Genomic DNA, 27,122 nt, shown 5'->3' on the forward strand with positions numbered 1-27,122 from the left:
ATCAAATCAAAATGCTTTTCCTGGAGCATTAGATAAAGCAGGCGAGGGTTCTGGGTAATGAGCAGATGCTGCTAATGCAGGGACAGTAGCGGCCTTGCCAGGACTCCATCTGCTCCATGCTTGCCTGACTTTGGCCGTAAGCCACAGCTTTTGGGGAACTGAAGTCTACTTAAACTGCCCCCCTTTCCCCCAGATTCTCTTAGTTTGACTTGGAAACTTTCTATGGTGTAAAATGAGAACATCTTTTTTGTACCACCTTTAAGACATAAGCTGTCGTGTTTGTCTATGGGTATAGAAGGGAAATAATGTTGCCCCCATTTATGTTAATATTTTGAAACCTGATCAGCAGTAGCTAATAGTACTTGTCATAGGTTGGTATAGAACAAACGAAAGTGACTTCTGCAGTGACCAGAATGCACTTGCGTATACGCATGCTCTGTTATTAGGAATTGAGGCAGCGCTGCTTTTGAACTGAAAACCTGATATCTCAGTAGGCAAGAGGGTGAGTGAGAGGCTCCCCGAGCCATTCCCTCCTCCACCAAGCACCCGGTCTTTATAATCTCAGAAATGGAGTGTTCTGGTGAACAGGTCTATGTGTAGCATACTTCTAAGTTCCAAAACATGCCACAAAATAGTTACGACACCAAATAGTGTAGCTTGCAGACGCTTTAAGGAAGAAGGGTGCCTGGGTAAATGTTGCTGTGAATTTACTGTACCTCTTCATTGGTAAAAGGTATGTAAATTGAACTTTGATTTTACACTTTACAAATAAGACACACGTTTTGATGATTTGAAATTAACTGAAATTTCAAGTTTTCTCTGCTGAACATCTGAAGCTAGTTGGCCAAGGTCACTTCTATTTTGCAGTTGCCAAGTAAAGGGGTAAGTATAATTATAACCATTTTACAAATGGGAAAAAGGAGATAAGGAATAGTTTATTGACTCCGAGTCACAGAGCTGGGAACGGAATCCAAGTTTTCTTTCTTCTAGTTCTATGCCTTGTTCACTGAGCCATGATGAGAATCTTAACTTTCCAATTGTATTCAATGTTAATTTCTAGCCCTAGTAGTCTGAATGATATCTGATCTTGCTGTTTATCATTTCAGACTATGAGTGTTTTTTAGCAAAAGTCTAGGATTCAAGATAACAAGTTTGAGACTTCAGGCCAGTTCTATTTTAAAAAAAAAATCCATGTTTCATTAATGGTTTATTTCCCTATAATTTCAGGCAATATCATACTTGTAGATAGTATAGCTAGTATTCCAGATAATAACATGAGTTTTCAATTTGTATTTTTTCCTGATTTCCCCTATTGAAAATAAAATACAGTGTTTAAAAATGAGAAGTTTTACATTAAATTAACTTGGATCAGGATAGGAAAGGTGGGAGTTGGGCTCCCAAACAGAATAGATGAGAATTAACAGGAACAATTGCATTTAAAACCTCTCCCGCCAGCCTCCCCCCAAAAAACACCCTGTAAATCACATTGGCTCCGGCAGTTCCACATGGCTGCGTTGCTTTGAAGCTGAAGTGAGAGAATAAGATCCCCACCACCACAATGTCCAGGTTCCCTGTTCTAAAATGGAATCATATGGATGATTTTCTTGCTTTGATCCTTGCAGATAATGTACATTTAGACTGGCCTATGTTTCGGTCTACAAGGTTACCAGCAACCACTAGCTGCTCAGTATTGTCTTAATGAGGAAGAGCGGATTAAGTGAACCCCCAGCGTGGGTCATCAAGCAGTATTTCAACCCGGTATCATCCGATTTAATCACAGTCCATTTCCACTTAAACGAATGCGTTAACTATTAGCTGGTAGCAGTAGTAGGCAGTTATCCTCTATTTTGATTAGCTACTAACAAGGAGATGCAACACACACTGGTTTGGGCTTAGTTTACACTACAAAGTTTTGCTGGCATAGCTATATCCGCTACGACTGTGAAAAAAATCACAGTCTCTAGCCAACATAGCTATGCCAGCAAAGCCCCTTGTGAAGATAAAACTGTGCCAACAACAGAGCGCTTTTGTAAGCTTCGCTAATGTCATTTGGGGAGGTGGTGTAGCTATGTCGGCAGAGCTTCTATCAGCTTATGCTGCATCTCCACTAGGGGGCTCTGCCGGCATAGACAAGCCCACACTGGCAGATAGTTGCAATGTAACACTTAAAAATGTAGATAATCATTTTGCATGTCTGCTTATGCAGGCCTACCATGTCATGTAATTAGAGCATTGATATGAAAACAGTTCAGATTAATATGGTGGTAAAGCATCGTACTTGGCACCGGAGACAAATATATGTGAAACTAAATATAAAACTAGATGCGTGGGAAGCTTCCATTGCTAATGGGGAGCATCTCACTCAAATTCTTACTCAGGGAAAAACCTATGTAGTTGTCTGCTTCTAAATAAGCATGTAAAGGCCTCAGTCTGAATCAGGGCTGCATCGTGAGAGGCCCTGTACAAACACAGAGTAAAAGACAGTCTGTGTCCCAAATAGCTTACAGTCTGAGGCATAATGCAGCAAGTGGATGTTAATACTAAGTGATCATCGGGAAGTGCAAGTGCAGTGATTGTAATATCACAAATCAACAGCTACGCTATCTTGCTCTTAACTGACTACTCGCACTTAGACAACCCAACTGAACATCTGTCTCCTTAAGCCAAAAAGGAAAGGAAGTATGCAGTAGTTTCTCAGTCAGTCTGAGAATACTGACCTGTCACAGCTCCACTGGAGCAGAATTAAGGTTGTGGTGTGACTCTGGCTTGCTGTGGAAGTGCTTTTCTTACTCACAATTTTGTGTATTTCTAACATTTGATGGATTTTTATTTTTTAAACTGTAATGTTCTTGGAAGTTAATATGTGCTCAAACACTGCTATGTGCGTGCAACCTTAACTTCACCTTAGCAAAGCTTTTTGTGTGGGAATGAAATATTGGCCACCGCTGGAGGCAGGAAGACAGACTGGGTAGATCAATGATCTCATCCAACTGGCAAATCCTATGCTTTAATATTTTTTTTTAAAAATATTTCTTTACAATGTGTGTTATCTCAACAGAGATAATTTCAACTATAAAAATGGCTTTTCCCCATTTTGTCCCATCAAATACAATGTGAGTGAATAAAGCAAAGGCTGACTTGCCCATTAATTAATAAATTTTCTGGTGTTTTGGAGTGGAAGGACCTGCGCTCCCATTTCTTTGCTTCATAGCAACGCCTGTTTAGAGCTTGTATAATCCATACCTGTTGGTGCCCCCGAGGGAAGCGTTTCCTAACTGTTCCCTGTAACCAAGCAAGCCCTATACATGTTTCTCAGACATCACACACACAGATGTGTGCACATGATATTCAGTTCACTCATAATGAAAGAAAATACTAGTCAGCTCTTGCTCCCTATATTATTCTGCATTCATCCTCCAAACTGCTGCCTCTGTCATCTTCTGTTCTTGGCTTGACAGTTTAAAACAAACCTGGAATCCCGTATCTTCACAAACCTTCATTCTCTGATCTTACCAATGATGTCTGCATATCCCCTTGTGCTGGAACTGGTATTCTGTGCATTTTATTTTTCTGACTTGAAATGTAAGTGTCTTGGGGCAAGGACTTTGTCTTTTAAATATTTGGTAAAATGCTATATACATTGATGATTAGTTACATGAGATTGTTTTTATACTATTATGTTTAATTGCAGCTCATAATCCGAGCTCCTTTTCTGGTTTTAATGGATACAATGTGCCATACACATTTTAATGAAATGGTTTTTGCTTCTCAAACTCTGAGACCAAAACGCTGAATCCCAGGCTTCTGTGTGGTGGGCTTACTTCACACTATCTTGCAGAAACCCCCAAGTTTAAGGCAAAACATTTCTTTTATGAAGAGAGAAGCAATTAACTCTCTGTTTCTGTTTTATACTCTTCTCTGACCAGTATTTCAGTGCTCTTGTTTGTAGAGTCCTAAAAATGGAGTAGGTTTTCAGCAGAAAAATATGAACACAGGGCCCTGCCTAGATAAGTTTACAAATGAAACAGATTAGATCTAATTAAAGGTCTAATTTGGATACTCAGAAATATGTACCTCTTCCTTTCTTGAAAACTTAACTAAGCACAATATTAGTGTACTCAGTAGCTGATCTAAAGTGCCTGAGATCAGACTTCAGCCCAGTTGTGCCAGTTTGGAGATGTGGACCTGCTGTTCACTATAGAGTGAGGTAACCAAAAATCACAAAAGCCTGAAGTGTCTATGATGCACAAGCTACAGTCCCCAAAGCAAACAATAGTCTACACCATCCATTTAAACCTGTTAACTTGTTTTAAGCATGGGTGTGCATGTGGCATGTGCTAACGTTCTATTCTTCAAAACCAGTTCAGCAGTTATTTACCTTTCAAGCAATTAACATCATTACCATTAGGCTAAGAAGTAATTTTGGAAAGTTCTGCTCTGAGCCCTTACGACTCCACCGGGACAGTTTTAGTTGGGACTTATTTTTTTAATGGAAGCCTAATTGCAGTTTTGGCTTTGGGCACACAAACAGAGGCTGCTAACTGTTTAGGCAAATAGCAGATTAATTTAAATATGCATCCCTAATAAAACAAAAATGGTCTCCATTATGGTTCTCATTCCCATGACGAGGAATATAAATATTCTCCGGGAGTGCCATTAGACAGAGGCCTTAAGGATTGTCTGCATTCTTTTATAGTGATAGCACTTTCAAGATACCAAATAATCTTTACAAAAGCGAACAGAAATCAATTTAAACTCATTTAGATACCATTTCCACTATGAGCAGTTTCATTACCACACTCTCGCTTTGCCTCCTTTGGGACGCAGGAGAGGCGTTTGCAAACTGGCATGGGTACCTGTCCACAGCTGCTTGTCAGAGCTTTTATGTCTCCTTTTGAAGTAGTAGCCACCATTAATCATTTCATCATTAATGGCCATGCTCAAGTAGAGGGAAGGGGCTTCTCCAGCTCTGATCCTGTCTGTCAGGCTGAAGAATTGCTGCTCCGTTTCAATGCAGGGGTAGCTTGGGAGTGAACTCTAACTCACTTTGTGTGTTCAGCCCTGCTGATCTGTAGTTCACTAATAACTCCAGTTTACTCTTGTAAATTGAAATCAAAGCACTTGACTTTATGTACTTCACTTTTTAAGTGGAATTCTTTTGATTTATGCCACAAGCCAGTGCAATTGCCAACCTGTTACCCAGTGATCTGTACCACTGAAAGGAGCAACATTCCTTTTCCCTAGCCTGGGATACTGTGCTCTTTAGCTTTCAAAAAATGATAATCTTCTCTGCATTTCCCTCATTCTCTGAAACATCAAGATTTGGAATTTACGTGTTGGTTGCAAGCTATATGTAACTGCCCTGCTAGGATCAGACCCTCGATTCCACTTTTCGAAGGGCACTGAAATCTCCCATCCTGTCCCTTTTGTGCACAGTCCAAAACTATGCAAAGACACTTTGAGTGAGAGAATGTGAGGGGGAGGTCATTTGAAGCATTTAACCTGGCTTCTCCTGGATAGTTCCTCGCCATTAAGTGAGGGTAAGTGTACAGTAGATAAGTCTTATATTTGCAACTCTTTGTTGGAACTCCTTGTGTTCTTGTGAATGGTTTGTTCCATCCCTGGTGCATTGAGAGGAGTAGGGTTAAAGCACATTCCAATGTTCTCTGAAAGTCACAATGTAAGACTTGATCAGGGAAAGAACAGTTATTACCCACACGAGAGCCCACTCTGCACTACTTTGCAGTGTGCTGGAGCTCTAGTGGCCGTAGGGAGTGAGTCCTGAAGGTCCTCCAGAACCTGCTTCCTGTGTACCAACCCATTTCACTAATACACAGACACTGCCATCCTCAAGCTACTTTTGTTTATGAAATAGGGTAACACAGAATCATTTGTTTTGCCTTTTATTTGCAGGGACTGTTAACGTTTGGAGTCTCATGATAGGGCGTGAACCTATCCATCATTACCAGCACAATCAAAGGATACAGGCTTTGGCCCTTGGCTTGGAGGGTGCAGCCATAGCAACTGCATCTGGCTTCCAGGTCAAGGTGGAAAGCCCTGATGACAGGGGATACTGGCAAACTACTGCACAGTTTGATATCCAGAAATTGGTGAGTATTTTCCGGCTGGTCAGTTTGGTTCCAGGTGTTCCAGATCTCCTAATTCTTCCTGGCCAAGCGGGATCTTACAGTGACCTTAAAAGGATGTTGCATGAACTATGTGAGAGCATTAGCAGCTAGCTGGTATTGCAGTGAGTTAATGCAGGTCTTTCATCCCTGAAGAGCTAGGATGAAATCCTGGCCTAAACCACAAGTGAAAATGAAGCTGAGCCCATATGGTGTGGGAGGTTTTGTTGTTTTTTAATTATTTTTTGTCAACATTAAACTAAGTTGGCTCATTTGTAGATCAAGGTTTTCTCACATAGAATTTCAGATCAACACTAGCTGATTAGTTCTTAGGCAGGATATCACAAGCTAGCTAATGCTGTCACTTGCGAAGCTGTAACTGGTTGCACAGCTTCTTTAGATTACACCTTCTGTCTATGGAGTTCTGAGGCTATTTTCTCTTTTTTTAAAAATCCAAAGTTTATTATGGGCCAAGTCTGTTAAATGGTGTGAGGGAGGAAGTGAGCGTATTAAAGTATAAATCTTCTGATTTCTGATCAGTACAAGAAAACTGACTATACAACAAATGGCTGTAGAGCTCTGATTAAACAAACCCTAATACGACTTCCCCATCTTGTAAATGGAAACATCTGTAGAATACTTAAAAACAGAACAAAGAAGCCAACAATTTTGACACGTTTTCTAGTAAAATATTAAAACATCAAAGAAAGAACTCAGTTGGAACTGGGTCACCCTGTCATGTAGTTGTGAAGTGCTCGATCATGTTTATTTCTGTGGATATACAGAAAGATATCCATCTTCAGTATTCTTTCCCCTTCCTCTGTATGTAATACCAATTTCTGATATTTGAAAGAAACACTGAAGACGTTGTCAGTTGTCTCTAAGGTTGGATTAGAAACCACTGCATGCAATTATCTATTTCAGGGGTTCTCAACCCTTTCATACTGGAAATCCCAGCAACCCCTCTTCCATTTAGCAGTATAGGAAAAGCAGAGTGACCATGATCCCCCATACCTGAGCGTGACCCACAGGTTGAGAACCCCTCACCATTTTCACCAGCACATTACTTTAACCTAGCAACGTTTCTGTGGTCTTAGTGGTTAGGGAACTGAAAGTCAGGGCTCCATTCCTGGCTCTTCCATTGACTTACTGTGACCTTGTGCAGGTCACCTGATGTAACCTAGTGTTGCGTCAGTTTCCCCATCTGTAAAATGACTCTGTTAATATGTGGTGATAGTTCTTGAGGTGCCCAGGACTGAGAGTCACCTCCTTACCCCCTTGCCTCCAGCAGGAAAGAGACTCGCTTGTGCTTACCTGGGTAACTCCCTGACACCTCCAGTCTGTTAGCGGAGATTGTTTGGGTGGCTGGGCTCTGCTAGCCCTGACTTCGCCTTGCAGGGTAATAGTAGGTGCAACACAGTTCCCGAGGCCGTTCAAAGCGTTCCCCTGCAGTATCCAGCCCCTTATCCACTGAACACTGACAGAAATACCAGGTCAGCTGTCCCCAGAGGAACTGTGTACTTACCAGCCTTTTTGGTTCAATTCAGGATCAGCTCCTGTGTAACATCACAGTACTGAGATAGATTTATAGTGAAACCAATCGTAAGTTTATTATCAAAGGATAAGATTTAAGAGATGGTGAGTAAGGATAACGGAAGCGGAAAGGTAACACACAAAACAAAATCATAACACTGATCTTAGAGACTAAACTTAACTTTAACAGGCTAATCATCTGTCTAAAGAAACTTCTCTCACCCTAAATGTCTTTTGCAACATTTCAGCTGAGCTTGGTTAAGAGCCTGTTTTCATGAATGTAAAAGTGCTGTCCATTTAATTCCCCAGGTGCAGGAAAAAAGGTATCTTTTTGCCTTTCTCTTATGTTCCCCAAAGTTCTTTGTCTGACCCCAGAGACAAGGCAATCCCCTGTGGTTCAGTCTTGTCTCCCAGTTGATTTCCCATCCCCCTCTTGTCTTCACATGTAAATGGGGCTTCCATTGTAGTAGCTTACAATGGTTAATTTACATTTTGATAGATACATGTTTTACCTACTGTCTAGAAGAAACCTGTTTTTCTCTTTGGTTGATGACCGACTTTAAAACCTTTCAGTGTCATCCATCCATACATCTCAAATGATTATGAGGATCAGTATGACATAAGCTTTTATTAGAGACCCCACTTGACATCATTTATGGATAAATACTGTGAAAGTGGTGTACTAGGTGAAGTGAGTTTTTCAGATCCGGTAGGAGTTGCAATTATACAACAGTGAACGCGTTGCCTGTTGGCACCAGTGGGCTTTTGTGTCACATGTGTACCTATTTCCTAGGCCTGTTATGAGATTTAATGAATAATTCTTTAATGAATAATTCTTCTTCTTTAATAAACATGCACATCCTGAGAGTCTTAGATGAAAGGTGTTATGTGTAATAGTATTCTGTTGTAGGAGTCAAACCTCCAAAATTCAAATAGACCAAAAATCAAACACCATTTAAAAAAAAAAAAGAAAGAAAGAAATCTTGGTTCCAAGAAGGTGGTTTTAGATAGTAGCCACCTCTGGAGCTGTGTGTTAATTCATTTTTTAAAGAGCGCTGTGTAGCGTATGGCCATGCTGTGTATTTCTGATGACAATGTAAAGGAATTTTCAACTGAAGTGTAAAAAACTAAGAAATGTCTGTGCTGTTGTAGGTCAACTTTCTCCACCTGGTTCCAGATGTTGTTGGGAGTCCAGTGACTATAGCAGCTGCTGAAGATATGGTCTACCTCCTGAAAGCAGAAGAGTCTTGCAAAGTTCTCCATTCTGTATATGGCCAGCCTGTCACATGTCTAGATGTATCTGCCAGTGAGGCAGCCTTTGGAGTAAAGGGCTTTGGCTGGCTGTTGAATGAGACCAACAAGGTATTTAAGTAGCGCAAGCAAGGTATTGGAGTCATATAACAGTAAATTTCTTTGTCGCTTCCCTGGGGTACTCAAGGTTGTGAGGCACCTGGTCACTACCTCACCTTAGCATGTAACAGTCTGGTGTGGTTCAGCTTGCTGAAACCAGCAGTCTCTGGCCCCACAAGCACTGACTTGCAGGTTTCCACAGACCTCACCCTCCTGGTACAGGCTATTGCTAGGTACACTCTAACCCCCGTGTCCTCGGAGCGCTCCCTGCAGTCTCCAGTCCATCACTGGATACTCATAGTAATTACCAGGTAAGCTGCCCTCAACAAGACAGTGTACACACAGCTTGACTGGCACAACTTGGATTGGGTCCTTTATAATAGCACTGTAATCTGCTTCTAGTGAGTGGTTCTTAGAGTCAGAACTTCAAATGGGAAAACCCACAGGTCCCTTTGTACAATTAACAAAAGCCAAAGGAATTCTTTATTTTTTTTTGCTTTGTGTGGGTGGAGTGGGAGGTCAGTTTCTTAACACACTGCTCTGAGGCTTACGTGAACTTTCAGTGTTTGTTTCCGTGAGCATAAAATGAGGAAATGCCAGCACTTTGGTAATTTAAGTACTCTCCTGAGTGACGTAAGTTACACCGACATAAGCACCGGTTTAGATGGCGCTATGTCGGCGGGAGAGCTTCTCCTCCCAACATAGCTACCGCCGCTCGCGGAGATGGTTTTATTATGCCAACGGGAGAGCTCTCTCCCATCGGCATAGAGCGTCAGTGCAGCTGCAGCGCTGTATGTGTAGACATGCCCTTAGTCAAAAGGCTCATGCTAGCTTTTGGAAGTATTCTATTTGCTACTCCCCAGCTGCAAGAGAGATATTTGTATCTTCTACTGCTTCAGTCCTCTAGGTGGAATTGTTTTCTTTTAAAAAATAAATCTACCTGAGGCATCCTAAGTAATGAGTCAAACCCTGTTTGTGCAATCCTTGGAGAATACTTTTATTTTTCACTTCAGTATTTGAGCTAAGTTACTTCCAAGCACATAAGAATGGTGAGATGTTGCTTTAGGGGGATGGATAAATAATCTTCATATGTCTGAAGCCTTCTGCGTTTTGCTCCCTTCATAAGCGTCTTTTGACAGTGGCAGAGTTGATAAGCTGCAGATTCCGTTTTTGCAACTGTACTGAATCTATGCTTAAAAAGCTGATGGCTTAGGCAAGCTCTACAGCTTTTAAAACTATTGAGATTTAACAGGGCAAGCTTTTAATTTTTCAGTGAGATTGACATATGTCATTCGCTACATCATAAAATATTGATTTTTTTTCTTGACCTAGTGTCTAGATTAGTCCACTGGACATACGCACCACAGAAACTTTGTGTTGCAGTGTGGGCATAATATGTCAAATATTTTGCTGTAGAATTTAAACTTTCACTGGGAAAAAAGCTTCTAGTTCTTCTGATGGTATTTTTTTTTTCCAAATGTGAATCAGAACAGGGCTGTCTTCCAGAGTCTGCAGACAGACTGAAACGGTAGCTCTGAATAGTGTGAATTGCCTCATTCATCTCAATGGAGTGTTAATTCTGAAACTGCACGAAGACCAATTAAATGTTTTAAATTATTTTACTGCTGATGTCTTTAATGGAAACATCCAGCTACTGTGTGTGTTCATTGTGGTTGAATATCACAGAAGTTAGATTGAAAAGACCTATTAGGTATTAATTCCATCTCACTGGCAATGTACAGATTATACCTTACATAGCCTAGTGTCTAGGGCTTTTCCCAGTACCATTTTAAATGACTCAGGCAATGGGGTTTCTGTCACTTCCCCATGGATGTTGTTCCTCAGTTAATAGATCTCATTGTTAAGAAATCTTTCCTGGTTCTTTTTCCTGTCTAAATTTGCCACAGATTAATTTCATCGCATTACTCCTACTCAGGTTTGTAGTGAGCTGTAGGAAAGGGGAACAGCAACCCCTGGGGGAAGGGAAGGTGGGGCATGGAGCAAAGGGGTTGTTGCTGGGGTGGGAATGTGGCAAGTGGTGCACAAGTGCAGTTCTATCACTTTTCCCCATTTGACAACCAAATAGAATGGGGCAGCTTTCTTTCGGTCTAGTTCCACTGTTGATGTAAATCTGCATCTAAACTCCCCTTAAAGTTCCCTTTTCACACATGAAACACTGAAAGAGCCATAAATACCTCTGGGGGTGAAAAATGCTATGAGGCCGTACTGTCTTTATTAAACCCTTTGCCATCCTAATCCAATATTTTTCCCCACAGAGGTGGGGGGTTAGAGGATAGAATTGCCTCATTCAAGACCATTACATTGGCTATCGCCTTTGTGCCTCATAAAGGAATAGAGAAATCCACTTAGAGTCCTTAGCATCATTCTGTGGAGTCGGACATATTTCCTAATTTAGTTCTGAAGTATTTGGCATTTGATGGCAGATTGTATTAAGCAGTGCATCAGCGCGCATCCTAATCAGGGCAATGTGACTGAAGTAGTCCAGACGGCGGGGGTATGTTTGACAAGGACGCTTGCTTGGCATTGCTACACCAGCTGACATCACGCCGGAAATTAATTACTAATGTCTATTATGATAATTATTCCCCACACACAGACGTGAAGGGACTTTGCATCGGTTGATTACTTGAGTCACAAGTTGATGGTCTGCGTCTAGAAGAGCTTTAGATCTCAGAAACACATTGGTAGTGAATTCCAGTGCTGTTTTCTAATAGCTACAGCATTCCAATGTAAAAGCTTCATCCCATTTTGTTTCATGTGCAGTATACTATAAATTATTAGCTAGCGGCAATTTTTGTGGGAGTATTTTTGGCCACACACTAGTTGCTCAATGTTATTATTATTTTTTTTTATATTGAACCTTTTGGCACTAACAGGCCAATGCAGAATGTACTGCTTTCCAGAAATACTGTATCCTTGAAATGTCTAGACACAGCCCGAATGCTCCACAGTCCATGGAATTCAGAGGTGTGAGTAATGGTTTTAAGCATAATGGGTCAAATTCATCCCTGCTGTAACTTCATTAATGTCAGTAGACTTAAACCAGGGGTGGCTTTGGTTCTGTGCATATGTGGGGGAGGGCCATTCTTTAAAAAGATGTTTGACCAAAATTCACTTCCTTTCTTATTTGATTAGCTTTCAGTCTCTCTTCTGGTGTCAGTTTCACTAGGCCTTTGGTTACCAGGTCTTCTAGGGTGAGCAAGTCCTGAAGTTCTAATGTTTTTTTTTAAAAGGTAGAAAAAATACTTTGTTTGCCTAAAACCTCTTAGGCCTTCTTTATCCATTATTAAAAAGCAAAGAAACACAAGCCCATTGTTTTTTCTTTACATGTCAGCTTTAAAATCAGCGTACTAATAAACTGGCCTGTTTTTAATCCCCTGTTTCTGCTCCTTTTCAGTGATGGCATTGGAGCTGGCATCCTGAGGCCTGCTGGCCAGCTTTATAAAGCTACTGTTTTAGCTTTTACTATACATTTACTTTTGCCGTTGGCTACCTATGTGCTCCGTGCAGTTTCACTTGCGTAAGGTCCGTGTTAACGTGTTGTTAAACAGCTGCTGTTTCACCCTGGAAGGGATTGCATTTCAGTCATGGCTGAAAGGTCCTGCAAGTGGATCTACATGAGCACAGGTGTCTGCCCAAGTGGGTCCAGTTGCAGGAGCTGGGCCTTGTATTGTAAAGTGTCGGGGTAACTTTTGGGATGAAAAGCACGATGAAAATAGTCTTGTTCTTTTTTGTTATTTAGTATTGATTCCTATGTATAATTGTCTTTCCTTCTTTTTCAAGGTACTGCCTTCTAAACCTTGTAATTGTCTTTCTAATTCAAACCTTTAGTAACATCCTAGTACTGCTAAGATGAATGACTTAAGTCAGGAAAACCTTAGTGTGGACACAGACACAGACACTAGAGTAATTAACCAGTATCTTGCCCAAGAATAATTGAATCTGCCTCCATGATTTTCCATTGAAAACTTGTAAATTGTTTACTAAATTGAAAGAACCGTTCATTTTTGCAATTTTTAATAAAAATTATGCAAAATATATTTACCTATGTTTCCTAATGAAAACGACAAGCCGCTTTTTATATGCCTGCATTGAGACTTGGCACAATGCTTAGACAAGTATCTGAGATTTTGAAAATGTTGCCCTTAGGATGCATCATGAATATTTAAGGAGATTATCTGCAAAGCCAGGCAAATAATTCATTCCATTTTGAGGACCAACTTGCCTTCATATTACCCATCCTAATTTTATCAGGCAGGAAGGGGGATAAAATAGTGTTTTTTTTTTTCTATAGGATAGATGGTTTAGTGGACAAACAATATCCTTTCACCTCTGGCTCCCTGAACTTGTACATCAGTCTTCAGCCACAAGTTAAATGAGTTTTGCTGACCTCATTCCAGTCCCTAGCAGACATCTGTCCACATCACAGAACCATCAAATTTGGCACAATGCTGGATGATTGGCAGTCCCTGCTCAGGAAGGGTCCAGTACTGGAACAGCAGGGGTTGCAGGTGCATTGGCAGAGTTGTGTTGCTGAAGCTCGTACACTGGCTGCCTGCACAATGTCTGGCTCTACTTAGTGTTACCAGCTTTGACTCTATTCAAATAAAAACTTAGAAGGAAAAATAAACCTACATTTAATTGTTTATAGCTTCATAGATAATTTATATGGCAGGCCGTAAGTATTTGGAGGATTCTGTAAAGAGCTGGGAACGCTGCAGACTTTTTAGATGAATCATAACAATGCTTTCATGGATTCTCTGAGATGGCCCTTTGAGCACTACTTAGGGTTGGGGAGCACAGCTAAGTGCACCTGAGATAAAAGTTTTTGTTTGCCAGCATAAAGTCACCTTTGGGATGGCAGGAAAGTCAGTTTTCCACATGCTCACAGACATGGTTGTGTTACCACTTCTGCACAATGACTTATATCTGGCAAAGACTTGCAAAATAGTCTCTCTGGCTGATTGTCAAAAATTACATCATATTGGAGTAAACTGCTTTTAAATCAAACATCCATTATTCATGCATATTAACCGCTTTTTTTTTTTAACTGGCTGTTTTGTGTATGATTTACTCTTTTTATCTCTGGGTCTCTTTCTGATTTTTTTCTCCTCTCTCTCTCTCTCATCTGCTCTTCTTAAATCTTAGCTCATCTTTAAATTTATGGAGCCAGTACACTTGTCTCTGTACGAGTATCAATATGCTGACCTCGCATTTGTTAATAGTCAAATTTCTGATGTTGCAATACTGTGTGTTGTGTTTACAGTAACCACTATAACCGTTCGGTACAATCTACACCAGCAAACTGTCCCCCTAAGGCTTGTAAACTTTTTATATTTTTTCCCACATGCTTCTTAGAAATAAAATTCAGAACTTGCAGTAGCGACCACCAGGGGCGAAGCTTAACTTGAGGAGGAGATCTGAATCAAGCATGTGTGATAGAGCTGTGTCCACTGTTGTAGATGGCATGTAGGTTGAATGCCTCTTGACCCATGGATTTAAAAAAAAAAAAATCCTCACAAGATCTGCCCTTTTCTTAAAGGAAGCCCTGACTGACTAGCAATTCCATGAACCTCCTTATTGCTGAGAGAATATTGGTGTATGCAGGCAATGTGTGCAGCAAAATCCAGTGGATAGACCACAGAACTGAAAACAAAATGATGTCTATTCTGTTCCCAACCCTGGCCCTGAGTCCTTTTGTGACTTTGGGCAAGTCATGTAATTTTTCTCTGTTCCTCAGTTTCCTGCTTGGTAAAATAGGGTAATGTCTTGTGTAAAGCACTTTGAGACCTTAGCACAGCTCTGTAAGTGTTAAGTATCATTATTCTGAAATATGTCCATTCAAATGAATGGAAAGTTAAGATGTTCCAGGAACATGTGTGCCCAGTATGTTATTCCGTAGTGAAGGGGCCAATGATTTCAGTACATCATTGACCATTGATATGCCTTTTCCTTATTATTCTTATTAATTATTATTTATTTACGGTTACATAGTGCCTCTTATATGTAACCACTGCTGAAAAGAAGCCACTTCTTGGGGTGTTACTGGCAACAAAACACAACAGCTTAGGGCAAGAAGAAAAAACATAGCTGGATTTGCTCTGTAGGGAGTTATTTCACAATGCAATTGCCTGAATTGGCCATTAGCCAGGACACTGGGGTGAATACCCCTGCTCTTGTGAAAAGTACTGCCGGCTCTTTGATAACAAGTGCTTGGGGACTCTGTTTTATGTTCTGTCCAAAAATGGCATCTCCAGCAGCATCGTATCCCTAGCCCCATGCTGGGATGTTGGATGTGCATGGAAGAGTTCCATCAACACCATTTCCTTCAGCACCTGCGTTGGTTGTTTTTTTGTTTTGGTTTTTTTGGAAGTGTCTCATCCAAAGTATTTATGCCATGCTGGACCTTACTAAGCTATAAGATCTAACAAAGCTCACAGCAGAAGTTGGTCTGGCTGCAGAAGCTGTAATTTTGTTATTTGGTATTCTCTCGGTTAGGTTCTTGGACTGCATTTGTTAAAATTTCCACACACCTGCTGATTTAAAGTTTCCTAACTACAGTAAGTTTTCCATTCTCTCTTTCTCCCACCCCCCCCCTTCATTCCTTCTAATAAGTCTGTGAGCCTGTTTCTCAGCACATCTCTCTGAGAACAGTGGCCACAGGCTGAGACTCGCCCAGCTCGTGCAACAAAGAGGGAAATTAGTCTAATGCACCGCCTTAACAAAAGGGAGAGTAGGAGCATGAATAATTAATATCACTAGTCTGTGGCAGTCAGATAAAATGAAGTCCCATTTGCTCAGCCTTATTAAAAGAGAGAGAGCGCGCGAGGGAGAGATGGTAAAGGTCGTTAAGGGACTTGTAACATGGAAAGAATCGCCTCTGAGATGGATAATGTGTTTTCTAATCTCTGTGGTCTTTAACTAAACGTAATGGTAAAGGTACTCTTTGGATATTTCTGCCTTGCTGAATTATTAAACATTCTGGAAGATCACTTGACTCTCATCCAGTAACTTAGACTTTTGCATTTGAAAACTGTTAGTAGGTAAAGATTTTGATTTTTGTGGGGTTTTTTTAGGTCATTATACATACATATATATGTGTGTGTGTATATATATATATATATATATATATATAATATATATGTGTGTGTGTGTGTATGTATATATATATATATATAGAGAGAGAATCTGCTTAGATATAATGCCGTTCACCCCTCTTGCCCAAAAGTTCTGTTGGAAGAAGGGGATACCTTAGTAGAGTATTACCTTAGGGTACCCTATTTCACACCCAGACGCTCTAGGTTCACTTACCTTTACCAGATTTGTACCCATTAGGTCACTAGTCTTGTGTGTCCATTATAGGATTATAAGTGTCTTTAAAAGGATAATCCGTTTGCAGGGTGCATTATAAGATTATAAACCTCCTAGAGACCTTATGCTTTGTTTGCCCTTTAACATGGAGACCCTTATTTTAACTCCCAAGTGACCAGATATTTTCATGCTTTATCCTTGGCCTTTATAAAGAAAATCCTAGTTACTTTAGGGTATTACAGCAGAGCTCCCCAGAAGTGTTACAGCAACTTCAAAATTGTGTTGTCATTTCATTTATAACCTCCCTATTTTTAAGGATTTTTAATTCAGGTATAAAATTGTATTCTGGTTTGAAGCTTGGTAGACAGAGAAAGCAGTAAAAGCAAAAGGGGTGGGTTTAAAAAAAATTAAATCTTATGAGCAAAGAAAAGGTGAAAATATGTACTAACAACACTGAAGAGTATCTTTTTGCAGATGAAGAGCCACTAGGGCAGAAAAACATATATACGTAACATAAACAAATCCCTAAAAAAAGAGGGGAGATAGAGAGTGAAAAGAGACACAGACGTTATCCTGTCATGAATGTCAATAGATATGGAAAGTCTGGTGGATCAGAATATTTTTTAAAGTTTTGTTTTGTTACAGATAAAAAGGTTAAAGCGTTGGGCAATCTGTAAACTACACGAGTGTAAATAAGTGAATATGTTAATTTAAAAAATGCCTTTTGCCCACTTACTACAGAACTGGAAAAATTGTTCTGATTTTGAAAATGAAACTTGGCAAGCAATTAGGACAATAATAGTGTTCAGTGTTTGCTAAGAAAAGTTCAAGGTGTTTAAATGCCTGCACATTAACAGGTTTTCGTAGAGGGCATTCCTGTTCATAATGATACATATTTGAAAACTGTGTTCCAGTTTTATGTTGACAGGATAGATTGGAGCTAAGATCTATTAGGTGAATTAATAGTCTATAGACACTCAAAGTAGCAGCTGCAGGGAGTTTCTCAAGAGCAACAAGAGGCACTGCCTTATCTCCAGGGGCTAAGTGTGCAACCAGAAAGAGATGGTCTAGATTCTTTGGAACTACAGGAATCTTGATAGATCGCTAATCTTTCTCAAGGTAGATAAACTGAACTCAGTGGAGATTATTGTCTGTGTCTTTCAAATGAGACCTTCAAAACAGAAGTCTGGTCTGCCAAGCAAGCATGGCCATTAGTTTCTTCTACAATTTTAATACAAAAAATGGTTTGCCACAGTGTCTTGGCCAAAATGTCTTCTTCTCCGGTGTTGTGTGCAGAGTGCTGATTGGTTGCTGTGCTTTACTTCAGAAAGGGATGTGTTTCAGTGGTGATATATGTGAAAAATAGTGATATTTGCATTGTTGTTGTAGCCATGTAGGTCCCAGGGTATGAGAGACAAGGTGGGTGATATTACTTCACCCCCTTGTCTCTCTATTATCTATGAAACAGTTTACGTTTATAACCCCCTTTTTCACAGGTTCAGATTTTCAAATGAATTCACCTTTTTGGATGATATTCTCCATGCTAGGACTTTGTCTAAGAGTGAATTACTTTAAAAAGTTTGAGTAAAAGTTCTTCAGGTACATTTGAGTTCTGTGATGATGGAAAAAAAATACACACTAAAAATGGCTTAATTCTGAGACATGGCACGTCAGTAATATGGTTATGGAAGGTAACAGAGTAACTTAACACTCACTAAGGCGATCGTCCAGGACCAAGATAGGGAGGTGGGGGGGAGGAGGAGAAGAACTGGTTGGATAATGATAAACATTACAAACAATTGAAGAAAAATCACTTATGGATCCTTACTGGGTTGCTGCTAATATTTGTAGTAGAGCCTGATGAAAACCTGTCCTTTTTACTACATCACCATAATGCATGTTCTTTGTGCCTGGCCTGAGAGGAAAAGAGTTGGGTCAAGCACATTGACTGTTACTAGGACAATTTGCATGAGGGAAATCTGTAAAACTTGCAGTGATGCATGCAAAGTTCACCCTACAAACACCTTCTCCTCAGCAACAGGAGAAATGTAGAAAAACGGCAGTCTTTCTGCAATTTTTGCTGTATTCCTCACATTTTCTAAACTTTAATTATTTAAAAAAAACCCTTTCTGTTGCCAAGAGACAGCCATCACAAAAGATGTGCTACTGCTGTACTTCAACCTTGCAGAAAACTATCTTGAGGCAAAATTAGGAGCTCTTCTTGGTAAGGTGTGAACTTGAAAGTCTAGTGAAAGCTGTCCAAATGCTTATCTACATTAAGCAGAGGTAACTTTTTTCCTACCTACCTTCCTTTTTTTTTTTTTTTTTTTTAAAGTGTTAATATAACATCAAGGTTGCTCAGTTAAAATTTGAAAGTCAGACAATGCAGGTGTTAAGGTTCTTACAGCAGAGCTAACTTGGCTATGTTGCATATATTGTATGTTTCATGTTTGTTATAAGCCATGATGTAACATTTATTAAGCAACACAGGTTATAACAAGAAAAATCATTGAAAATACTACACGTGTACCACATGGTCATGTTAATGTTGCTATAGAAACCTTTATTTTCCCTTTTGCTTGACATTAACTATGCAACCTCATAGATTTTTGCATTTAAAGGGGGACAAACTTGAAATCTAGTTAACTACACAAAATGACTTAAATGCATGTTTAGGCTCTACACCTGTTGCTGAGCCTCCTTGCCAATTTTTATAATTTGACAATCGCATTTTCCTATTTTTGAATATACTTTCTGTCTCCTGTTGCTATGTGAAAGTCCCGCATAAACAGCTGAAGCTGACTGGGTAGGAGAAACAGTCAAGTTGATTATAAACATAGTGCTTTCAAAAGCAGAAAGTCCACAAACAGGAAAAATATATATTTTTTCTAATCTTTGTAACAGTGATCTTGTGAGTTACTTGTAATAGTAGGTTAAAAAAAAGTCAGACAGAATTGTGATTTTAGTTGAATGATCCTTTAGCCCAGTGGTCCCCAACCTTTTTCGTCTGGCAGGCGCCAGACAACGAGCCACAGAGGACCGTGGCGGCGGACGAGCATCTGCCGAAATGCTGCCGACAAGCAACAACGTCAATAAGCGTCGCCGCCGAAACGCAGCCAATTTTCGGCTGCATTTCAGCGGCAACGCCTCTGGATGATGCTGCTTCTCGGCAGCATTTCAGCGGATGCTCGTCCACCGGCCAGTACGCGGGCTCACTTAGACGCCCCGGCGGGCACCATGGTGCCCACGGGCACCGTGTTGGGGACCCCTGCTTTAGTCTGTCTAGTTGACCATCTATGCAAGGGTCTTCTGCAATGCTCACTGCTGTCGGATCTAAGCAAATTATGTTCCTTTGATTTTCTCCTTTACCATAGTTCGTAGAATCTTTCTCTTGTTGTTTTTCCTTAGATACTCTTTTAAAAGCAGATTCGCTTCGCTTCCAGTACTATTTCAAATACAATCCAAAGTCTGTTCATGAGGCGATTTGCTTTTCAATCTGGACTTCAGTATGACCTGAGCAAACACAATGTAGCTTCCTTTGAACTCCCAAAGTTTGTACCTATCCCACCATGGTTGCCCAGGGCTAGTGTTCAGGCTACATATCCCTAATTCATGAGAGTCTATTACAGTGCCAGTCTGGTTGCCTGCCACCCCTGTATGCATTTTATTGCTGCTGTCCTCAGTAGTCAAAGTCCCTGTATCCTGATTACATGCTAGAAGGTTGAGAAGTAGGCCTGTAAACCATCTCTTGAATAAAATCTGAGTGGTAATGACCATGCTCTGGTTTATGCTACAGCAAAATGCCCTCAACGTGGCCCTGTTATATTTCACCTTGTGCGTTTTTGTTTTTTCCCCTCCTTCTGCCAGATACTTCTCTACAACCTGGAAACAGGTCAGTGTCTAACAAAGCTAGGCAGCTCGTTGGGTGACTTCACGTGTGTCAACCTCCAGAATAGTCCTCCGTGGATGCTTGTCACAGGCAATAAAGACAGGAGGTATGTACAAGCAAGAGCAATATCTTATCTAGAGCTAGAGTTCACTTTCTGTCCCTCATTCCCTGCTGGCCAAAGACTGGATCAGCGAGAGTTAGGTTCTCCCCCGTATACTGTACGTACAGCCTGCACGAACTTCAGGAACAAAGTATTAGGTAATAGTTGGATGTGGCTGCCGTTTTGCTTTGTTTCTGAAAGCACCATGGGAAGACTTTCTTTTTAAGCCATTTGGTGGACACAGTTGGTGTACAGCCCAGCGAGACTACTTGGAATATCTTCCATTTCCCCCCCTTCCCCCGTCACCCACAAAATTAGTTTGGCATTTAAAAGCTCACTTTCTGATATTAAAAAAATAACCTAAGGGATGAATCTTGTAGGACGAGATGGGTCCGCCTGCCAAATGATGTCAAGAGTGTATTTCGGAACACTGCAGAGTCCCTCAGGTGACAGAAAAGAGACTTTCATGTGAACAGATTCCAGCTTCTGTTTAGCTGATTAACAGCCTTCTCTTTAACTCCTTGGCTTGGCGAGTTGGATTTTCCCTGCATGATATCCGGTGCCAGAAACGGACGCACTGGGAACAGTCAGTGTGAAAGGATTAAAGTGCTTAAAAAGACCCTTTGAGTCCAATTTTTAGGTTTTCTTTTTTGGCTGGTTATCTGCAGGGTCACGCCACTGCACCAAAGAGATGTGGGATGGCGAGAGGCCAGTCTCTAATGGCTCTCCACTCCATCCCTCCTCCCCTCAGTGCTGGGCATGGGGCTGCAGGTGGTGGTCTGGTTCGGTGGTGGGTATCAGATTGTGAGGCGGATACTTTCCATTGCCAAATCCCAGACCTCTGTCCTGCCAGTGCAGCAGCTTGCAAAAATGATTATTTTGTCAAACAATTTTTTTCTTTTCGGCAAAGAGGCAATGTGAGCAAACTGCCGGCTTTGTCAGCAAAGAAAATACAAGAAGCAGCTTAAGTTTGATGCATGTAACTGAATTCTTGGGATTTTTTTCTTAAATTAGCAGATACAAATTTCTCCCATGTATGCTAGGGTCCTGCGAATCCCAACAAATCTGCTTGTAGTTTTATTCTCTTGTATAATGTTGTGTCAGTTGTGCAGGGAGAGACAGAAGAGCACGTGCAAAGTTGATATCCCTGTTCATGTAAGGAATTGAAAGTAACTCCCCTTATATGAGAATAAATGCTGACGTCCTCTCCTCTCAGAATATGAATACGAAAAGCTTTATGATTCTGAATTTTACAGCCCAGGTATCTAGGGGAGAGGCCGGGCTGGAGCTAAACTAACAGGAAAGCAGAAATCCAGTGGTTCAGCAGTTAAATAGGGCCCTGAAAAGAGACCCTCCGCCACCCAAAACAAAGTCAAATTACTCATGAAAGTTTGTTTGAAGGGCATTTGGAGCAGTATAATGTTTTCTCAGCTGGACCCCCCCACCCCCATCTGTATCAAGTGGACTTAGTATCCCCGGATTCCTATTGTAGAACAAGTATTCCCATTGAGGGATTCACAATATGAATGTTAAGTAATAATGGCCAATGGGAGAGCCTACTGCTGGCGTTAAAATGGACATTCTCAGGATTTCTGGGCCCAAAATTTGACCTCATTGTTATGCGATAGGGAAAGTCCTGTATTCAACATCATCTGTTAAAAAACCAAAACCCAAACTCCCCAACTCCCTTCCATTGAGGAAAGGAATGATTCTTTTGGGAGCAACCATAGAGCTCAGTCTAGGTGCACTTCAAAAGAATGAGGAGCGCACACTGTGACACACTCCACAGCAGCTACCTTGCTTTCCTTGAAGGCACCTAAAATGGTGGATAGCATGGGGAAGCTAGCACCTGCCAATGCTGGAAAGCCTTCCGAGGAGACATTCGTTTACATCTACCCCTAAACCTGGCTAGGCTTATTTCTGGAGCAATCAAATATCGGAAACAAAGGCTTGCTCCTGACTCATTTGGACTAGTATAGAACTGAGGCATTCCCACTGAGCATAGCTGTCATGGCAGAGCATGGAGGGGAACGGCAGCCTCTGCGATAGCCGAGGCTCCGATTATTTAGAGCTCATCTCAGGTTTGTAAAACTCCTTTTCCTTTTAAAACAAACGTAAACAACTCAAGTGTTCTTTTTAATTTTCTGAGGGCATGCAGGTTGGAAATGTGCCTGAAAGCTGGACCCTTGCTGATGTATGCAACTGGGATGCAGTCAGTTTCATTTCCAGCTGTGCTTACTAATAGAAGAAACCTTAATTATTGTACAGGGCACTTGCAGCCAAAGATGGGAAGAGTGCTGTGAATGAGCGAGTTTCAGAAATATTATACCCTTACACAACGGTCTAATGCACACCAGATGCTCTTTGTCACTGTTGAAGTGGGAGAAAGCTAGGAGCTGTTTTCCCTCTGTCTATAAGTGTTCTGATGAGTTGTGCCATAGGTGTTGCTACAGAACCATCCTCAGCGTACTCCCATCTCTGTTCCAGCATGTTTTCTTGCCTGTCAGATGGATGCTACCCTGTTGGAGTCTTTGGACGGTTCTGTCTTCTTTTGTTTTAATTGTTGGAATAGAGTTATTTGCAAGCTCCTATGGTGTGGTTTTCATTAGAACAGGGAAAGGGGGAGCGCTTCTTGGAACAGCACAAAGATCAAACCATGAATATTGAACATAGTACAATTTGGACTTCAGTCTGCTTGATTGTTCCATTTCTGACATTTATCAGATTCAGAGGGTCATCTTGCAGCTTCTTTTCAACTCTGGGATCAATGATTTTCCTTTATTTTCATTTCCATTCACTATATTGTTCCGTTTCCTGAAGCTCTACATTTTATTTTTTTAACCTTGAAATACTAAGTTTTAAAAACCACACACCCTTTTTTCTACTGTGTGCTGGATTTTAATATGGAATGATGATTTCCTAGGCATACCAGGCAGTGATATAGCTTTGTATTCAGCTGAGCTCAGAGACAGATTTGAACGGGTGTAAGTAACCCTTACCTCACACACAGACACCCATTCTTACTGGCTCTGTAAATAAGGAAAGAAGCAGCTAATAAACTCAGTTCTTTATCTCAAAATGAGACTTGATGGAGGTTTCTCCCTCTCTAACTAGTGCTTTTCCCTTGCAGGGGTTGGAAGCTTTTCTCTCTCCTACTCACTTGGATATTCCAGTCACTATGTATCTAGGTCCTGATTCAGGAGAGCGTCCTTAATTCAAGAATGCACCTAAGCATTGCTTACATTTCCTGAATCAGGGCCCTAGTATTGTAATAGAATTTTCCTCCCAGTCATATGTGATGGTATCCAAACAAAAATCAATAGAGGATTGTAAAGCAGAAGAAAAGGAGCTCTATTCGAAGACCACTAGGATTTTAATGATCCCTTATTAACAAGAAGCTTTAGCGTACAAATTGACGTATAAAAAATATTATATGCAGTGGTGTTGTTGCCATGTTGGTCCCAGGATATTAGAGAGACAAGGTGGATGAGATAAAATAAAAGATCCAAAAAAAGATATTACCTCGTCCACTTTGTCTCGTGTAAAAAATATTGAATTTAATGGGCCTGATTCTGATCTCATTTATACCATTATAAAATAGGAGGAACTCCATGGAAATCAGATGATTTACATGTGTGTAAAATTGGTTTAAGATCAGAATTGGCCCAGGCAGAAGTGTGCGTGGGGGGAAAAGCATAATATAGATACTACCTATCAGCCATTCCCCAGCATTTAAAGCTCTTGTGGTAATAGTGTGGGACAGGATACTGAAATTGCAAAGAAGGCAAAATCTGGAGTAAAATATTACCTGCAAACTTTTTTTGCTAATGCTGATGGTAATGGAAACTTTATGGAATGATGGCCACGGATATGCCTTAGATAGAAAACATGGAGTATTTTGGTTAATTGATCCAGCAGTTGCAATCTCAGGTGTTCATCAAAAGCTCTGCTGCGCTGAATGTTGTTGATGTCTGGTGTACTAAATTGAGGGGATGGCTTATTTGGGTGCTCAGTACTTTCTGAAAATCAGGACTTTTTAAGGTGTCTTAAGTTGGGCAACCAACATCTCTAGTCGTTTTTGAAAATCTAGGCCAAAGATACTTAAAGAAGGCAGCTGGATGCTTGCAGATGGCTTTGTTTCAGTGTTAATGTCTCTTTTGCATGTTAATCTACGATTCCCTTGATTTTTCTCTTGGTTGGTGTAACACTTGGTTCCTCGTCCTTTAGCTGTGTCTTTACTATTGTTCTGGGGTTTTTATGGACAGTGCTTAGATACCAAGGAGACAGGTGCCATAGCAATACCCCAAGTAGATTGCTTGATAGCAGTTCATGAGGCAAACCAATTATCTTCTGGACCGAAATTCTCCTTATATTTCATTGTAATATTCACTTTACATAGTACATGCAAAGAAGCCAAGTTCCTAAAAGCTGGAAAGAGCCCTGATGCAAAATCTTTCAACTGACAGTGGATATTGCACTGGGAAAATCCAGTGGTGCAAAAAGACCTACAGAAGATCTGTTGCTGATTCTGTCAGTCGTGTGTATGGCTGTGTGCTGGTAGAGGGACACTGAACTGGAGTAATTTTAAACACTACGTAGAAGAGAATTTCATGTTTGATGCTCGCTTTGCCATGAGAGGGGTATTTGCATGCCAGAGGAATTGCAAGGCAAAGATTAGCAATTTCTGTAGCCCAAGTTGGGAACGCATTGACTAGTGTTTAGTATTATATTAATTACTAATCCTTATAGAATAAATCTCCATTCTCAACAGTAGTATATCATCTGTATTATAGTAATTGAAAAGTAAGGCACACGTCTAACATGTTACATAGTTTTCCAGTGAAGAAACCCTAACAGTCCCAATGGAATCACACCTTGGGGTAGATGCCAAAAGTCCTTTTGGAAAACAGATATAGTATTGGGCCTGGTCTGCTCTTAGAACTTGGGTTAATACATCTGTGGCGTTCAGGGGTGTAAAAAAAATGGACACCCCTGAGCGACACAGCTATGTCAACCTAACCCCAGGTGCAGATGCCGCTAGGATGACGGAAGAATGCTTCCGTCGATCTAGTTACTGTTGCTCAGGGAGTTCCTATCGTGATGCAAAAATTCCTTCTGTTGCTATAGTCTGCATCTGCACTATGGGGTTACCATGGCATAGCTATGGTATATAGTGCCCATAGTGTAGACATGGCCTTAGACAGCCAATAGAGCGATGGGCTTAGCTGGCAGTTTTTAGCTGCTGATTTTATTGGATTTCTGCCTTTGCCAGTGAATTGCAGGCTCTTTAAAAGTATTGTGGTGTTTTGTAAGTGTAATGCAACTGTAATCAACGTGCTAACAGTCCAAACAGTGTTTGCATTCTCATGAGCTGCAGATAGGAGTGTAACAGCTGCCTCTCTCTGTTCTTGATTTCCATTTGTTCAGGGTCAGGGTATACGACCTCCGCAGAAGCAAATCTTTGTGCTCCCTCTATGCCCACCATTTAGGAGTGTCTGCCGTGCAGATGGATGACTGGAAAATTGTCAGTGGAGGAGAGGAGGGTCTGGTCTGCGTGTGGGATCAGCGAATGGGCACCAAGCTATGGGAAATGCACGCCAGGTAACTTCATCTGCTCGAGGGGCTTTACTGCCATGACATTTCCAGATCCAGTGGACAGACTGACTGGCATGTTTTCACTTTGGTCCTGAATATCCTATGCCTAAATTTTCTGAGGACAGCATGATAGTTCTGTTAGTTTTCAGTCTCTGAAAACTGAAATCTGGAATCTGTGGTCTGTTCAGTTGGACTCAGATTAAAGAGGATTCCAAATGGTTAATCGCGCGCGTGTGTGTGTGTGTGTGTGTGTGTGTGTGTTCTCCACAATTTTCTTGGGTGTTGTTGCTAATTTAATTTAAAGGAGCACTGATAAAACAAACTTTTAAGAGACTGAGGTCCTTTAAATAGGCTACTTCTAACACATCATTACTGCAATGAAGGTAACTTTTATAAATCTGATTTATTTTTCATGGCTTATTTTTTGCATTTCTCTCAGATTAGACAATAAATTGTAAATTCATGTGCTTCACCTCCATAAAAACAGTGTTGGTCCCGGTGAAATTTCTCATACTGGTGTGTGGTATTGAATTCTGGGAAAGTTTCTTTTGTCTTAGCTTTTGTCAAATCTCACTTTACAAACCCTGAATTTTGGGCAGTTTTGGTTTACCAGTCTTTTGTCTGTTTTACTCTTGTGTTAACTGTTTGTACAGCATTGTCCTATGCCTTTGAGTTAACAAAAGGGAGGACATAATTTTTTTTTAAATGATCAGACTACAGAGATTATTCCACAACATATTCACATCCCTTTAAAAAGCAATAATCAGTGGGCCAAAAATGATGCTTCTGCACCAGCAGACTGACATACCCATCACTGTTTATGCTGACAGTACACAATGTTTTAATATCTTGGAGATGAAGACAGACCCCTTAGTTGCATGCACCAAATCTTAATGATTTCCTTATGCAGTTCTTATTCAGGCAAAATTCCCATTTGATTAAAGTTCTGCCGAAGCAAAGACCTCAAGGTTTAGCCTTTGGTAAGTCTGAGAGTGATACCCTATTATTATAAAATGGACCGATATATCCTAACTGTAATGACCCTTTCCCAAGGCTGAGGTGGATGAGACAAGGTATTTACTGTCTGGAGAGTTCAAGTTAGGTCATTGATTAAAACTAGGTGGTCCCCTTCTCTTTTGACCCCATGAGTTGTTAAGTTCTTTGTGATGCAGCTGATGCATTAGGAACATTATTGCAT

The 27,122-nt window shown here is 40.7% G+C and overlaps 1 protein-coding gene across 1 annotated transcript in view; it reads left to right on the forward strand.

Annotated features, from left to right (window-relative positions):
• FBXW8 (F-box and WD repeat domain containing 8) overlaps window positions 1-27,122 on the forward strand; it is a 68,314-nt gene that overhangs the window by 37,483 nt on the left and 3,709 nt on the right. Inside the window, 4 exon segments of the mRNA XM_054006715.1 lie at window positions 5,914-6,110; window positions 8,811-9,020; window positions 20,208-20,335; window positions 25,757-25,930. Coding sequence (XP_053862690.1) covers window positions 5,914-6,110; window positions 8,811-9,020; window positions 20,208-20,335; window positions 25,757-25,930 — 709 coding nt within the window.

This window comes from Malaclemys terrapin, chromosome 16, assembly GCF_027887155.1.
Source record: "Malaclemys terrapin pileata isolate rMalTer1 chromosome 16, rMalTer1.hap1, whole genome shotgun sequence".
NCBI lineage: Eukaryota > Metazoa > Chordata > Testudines > Emydidae > Malaclemys > Malaclemys terrapin.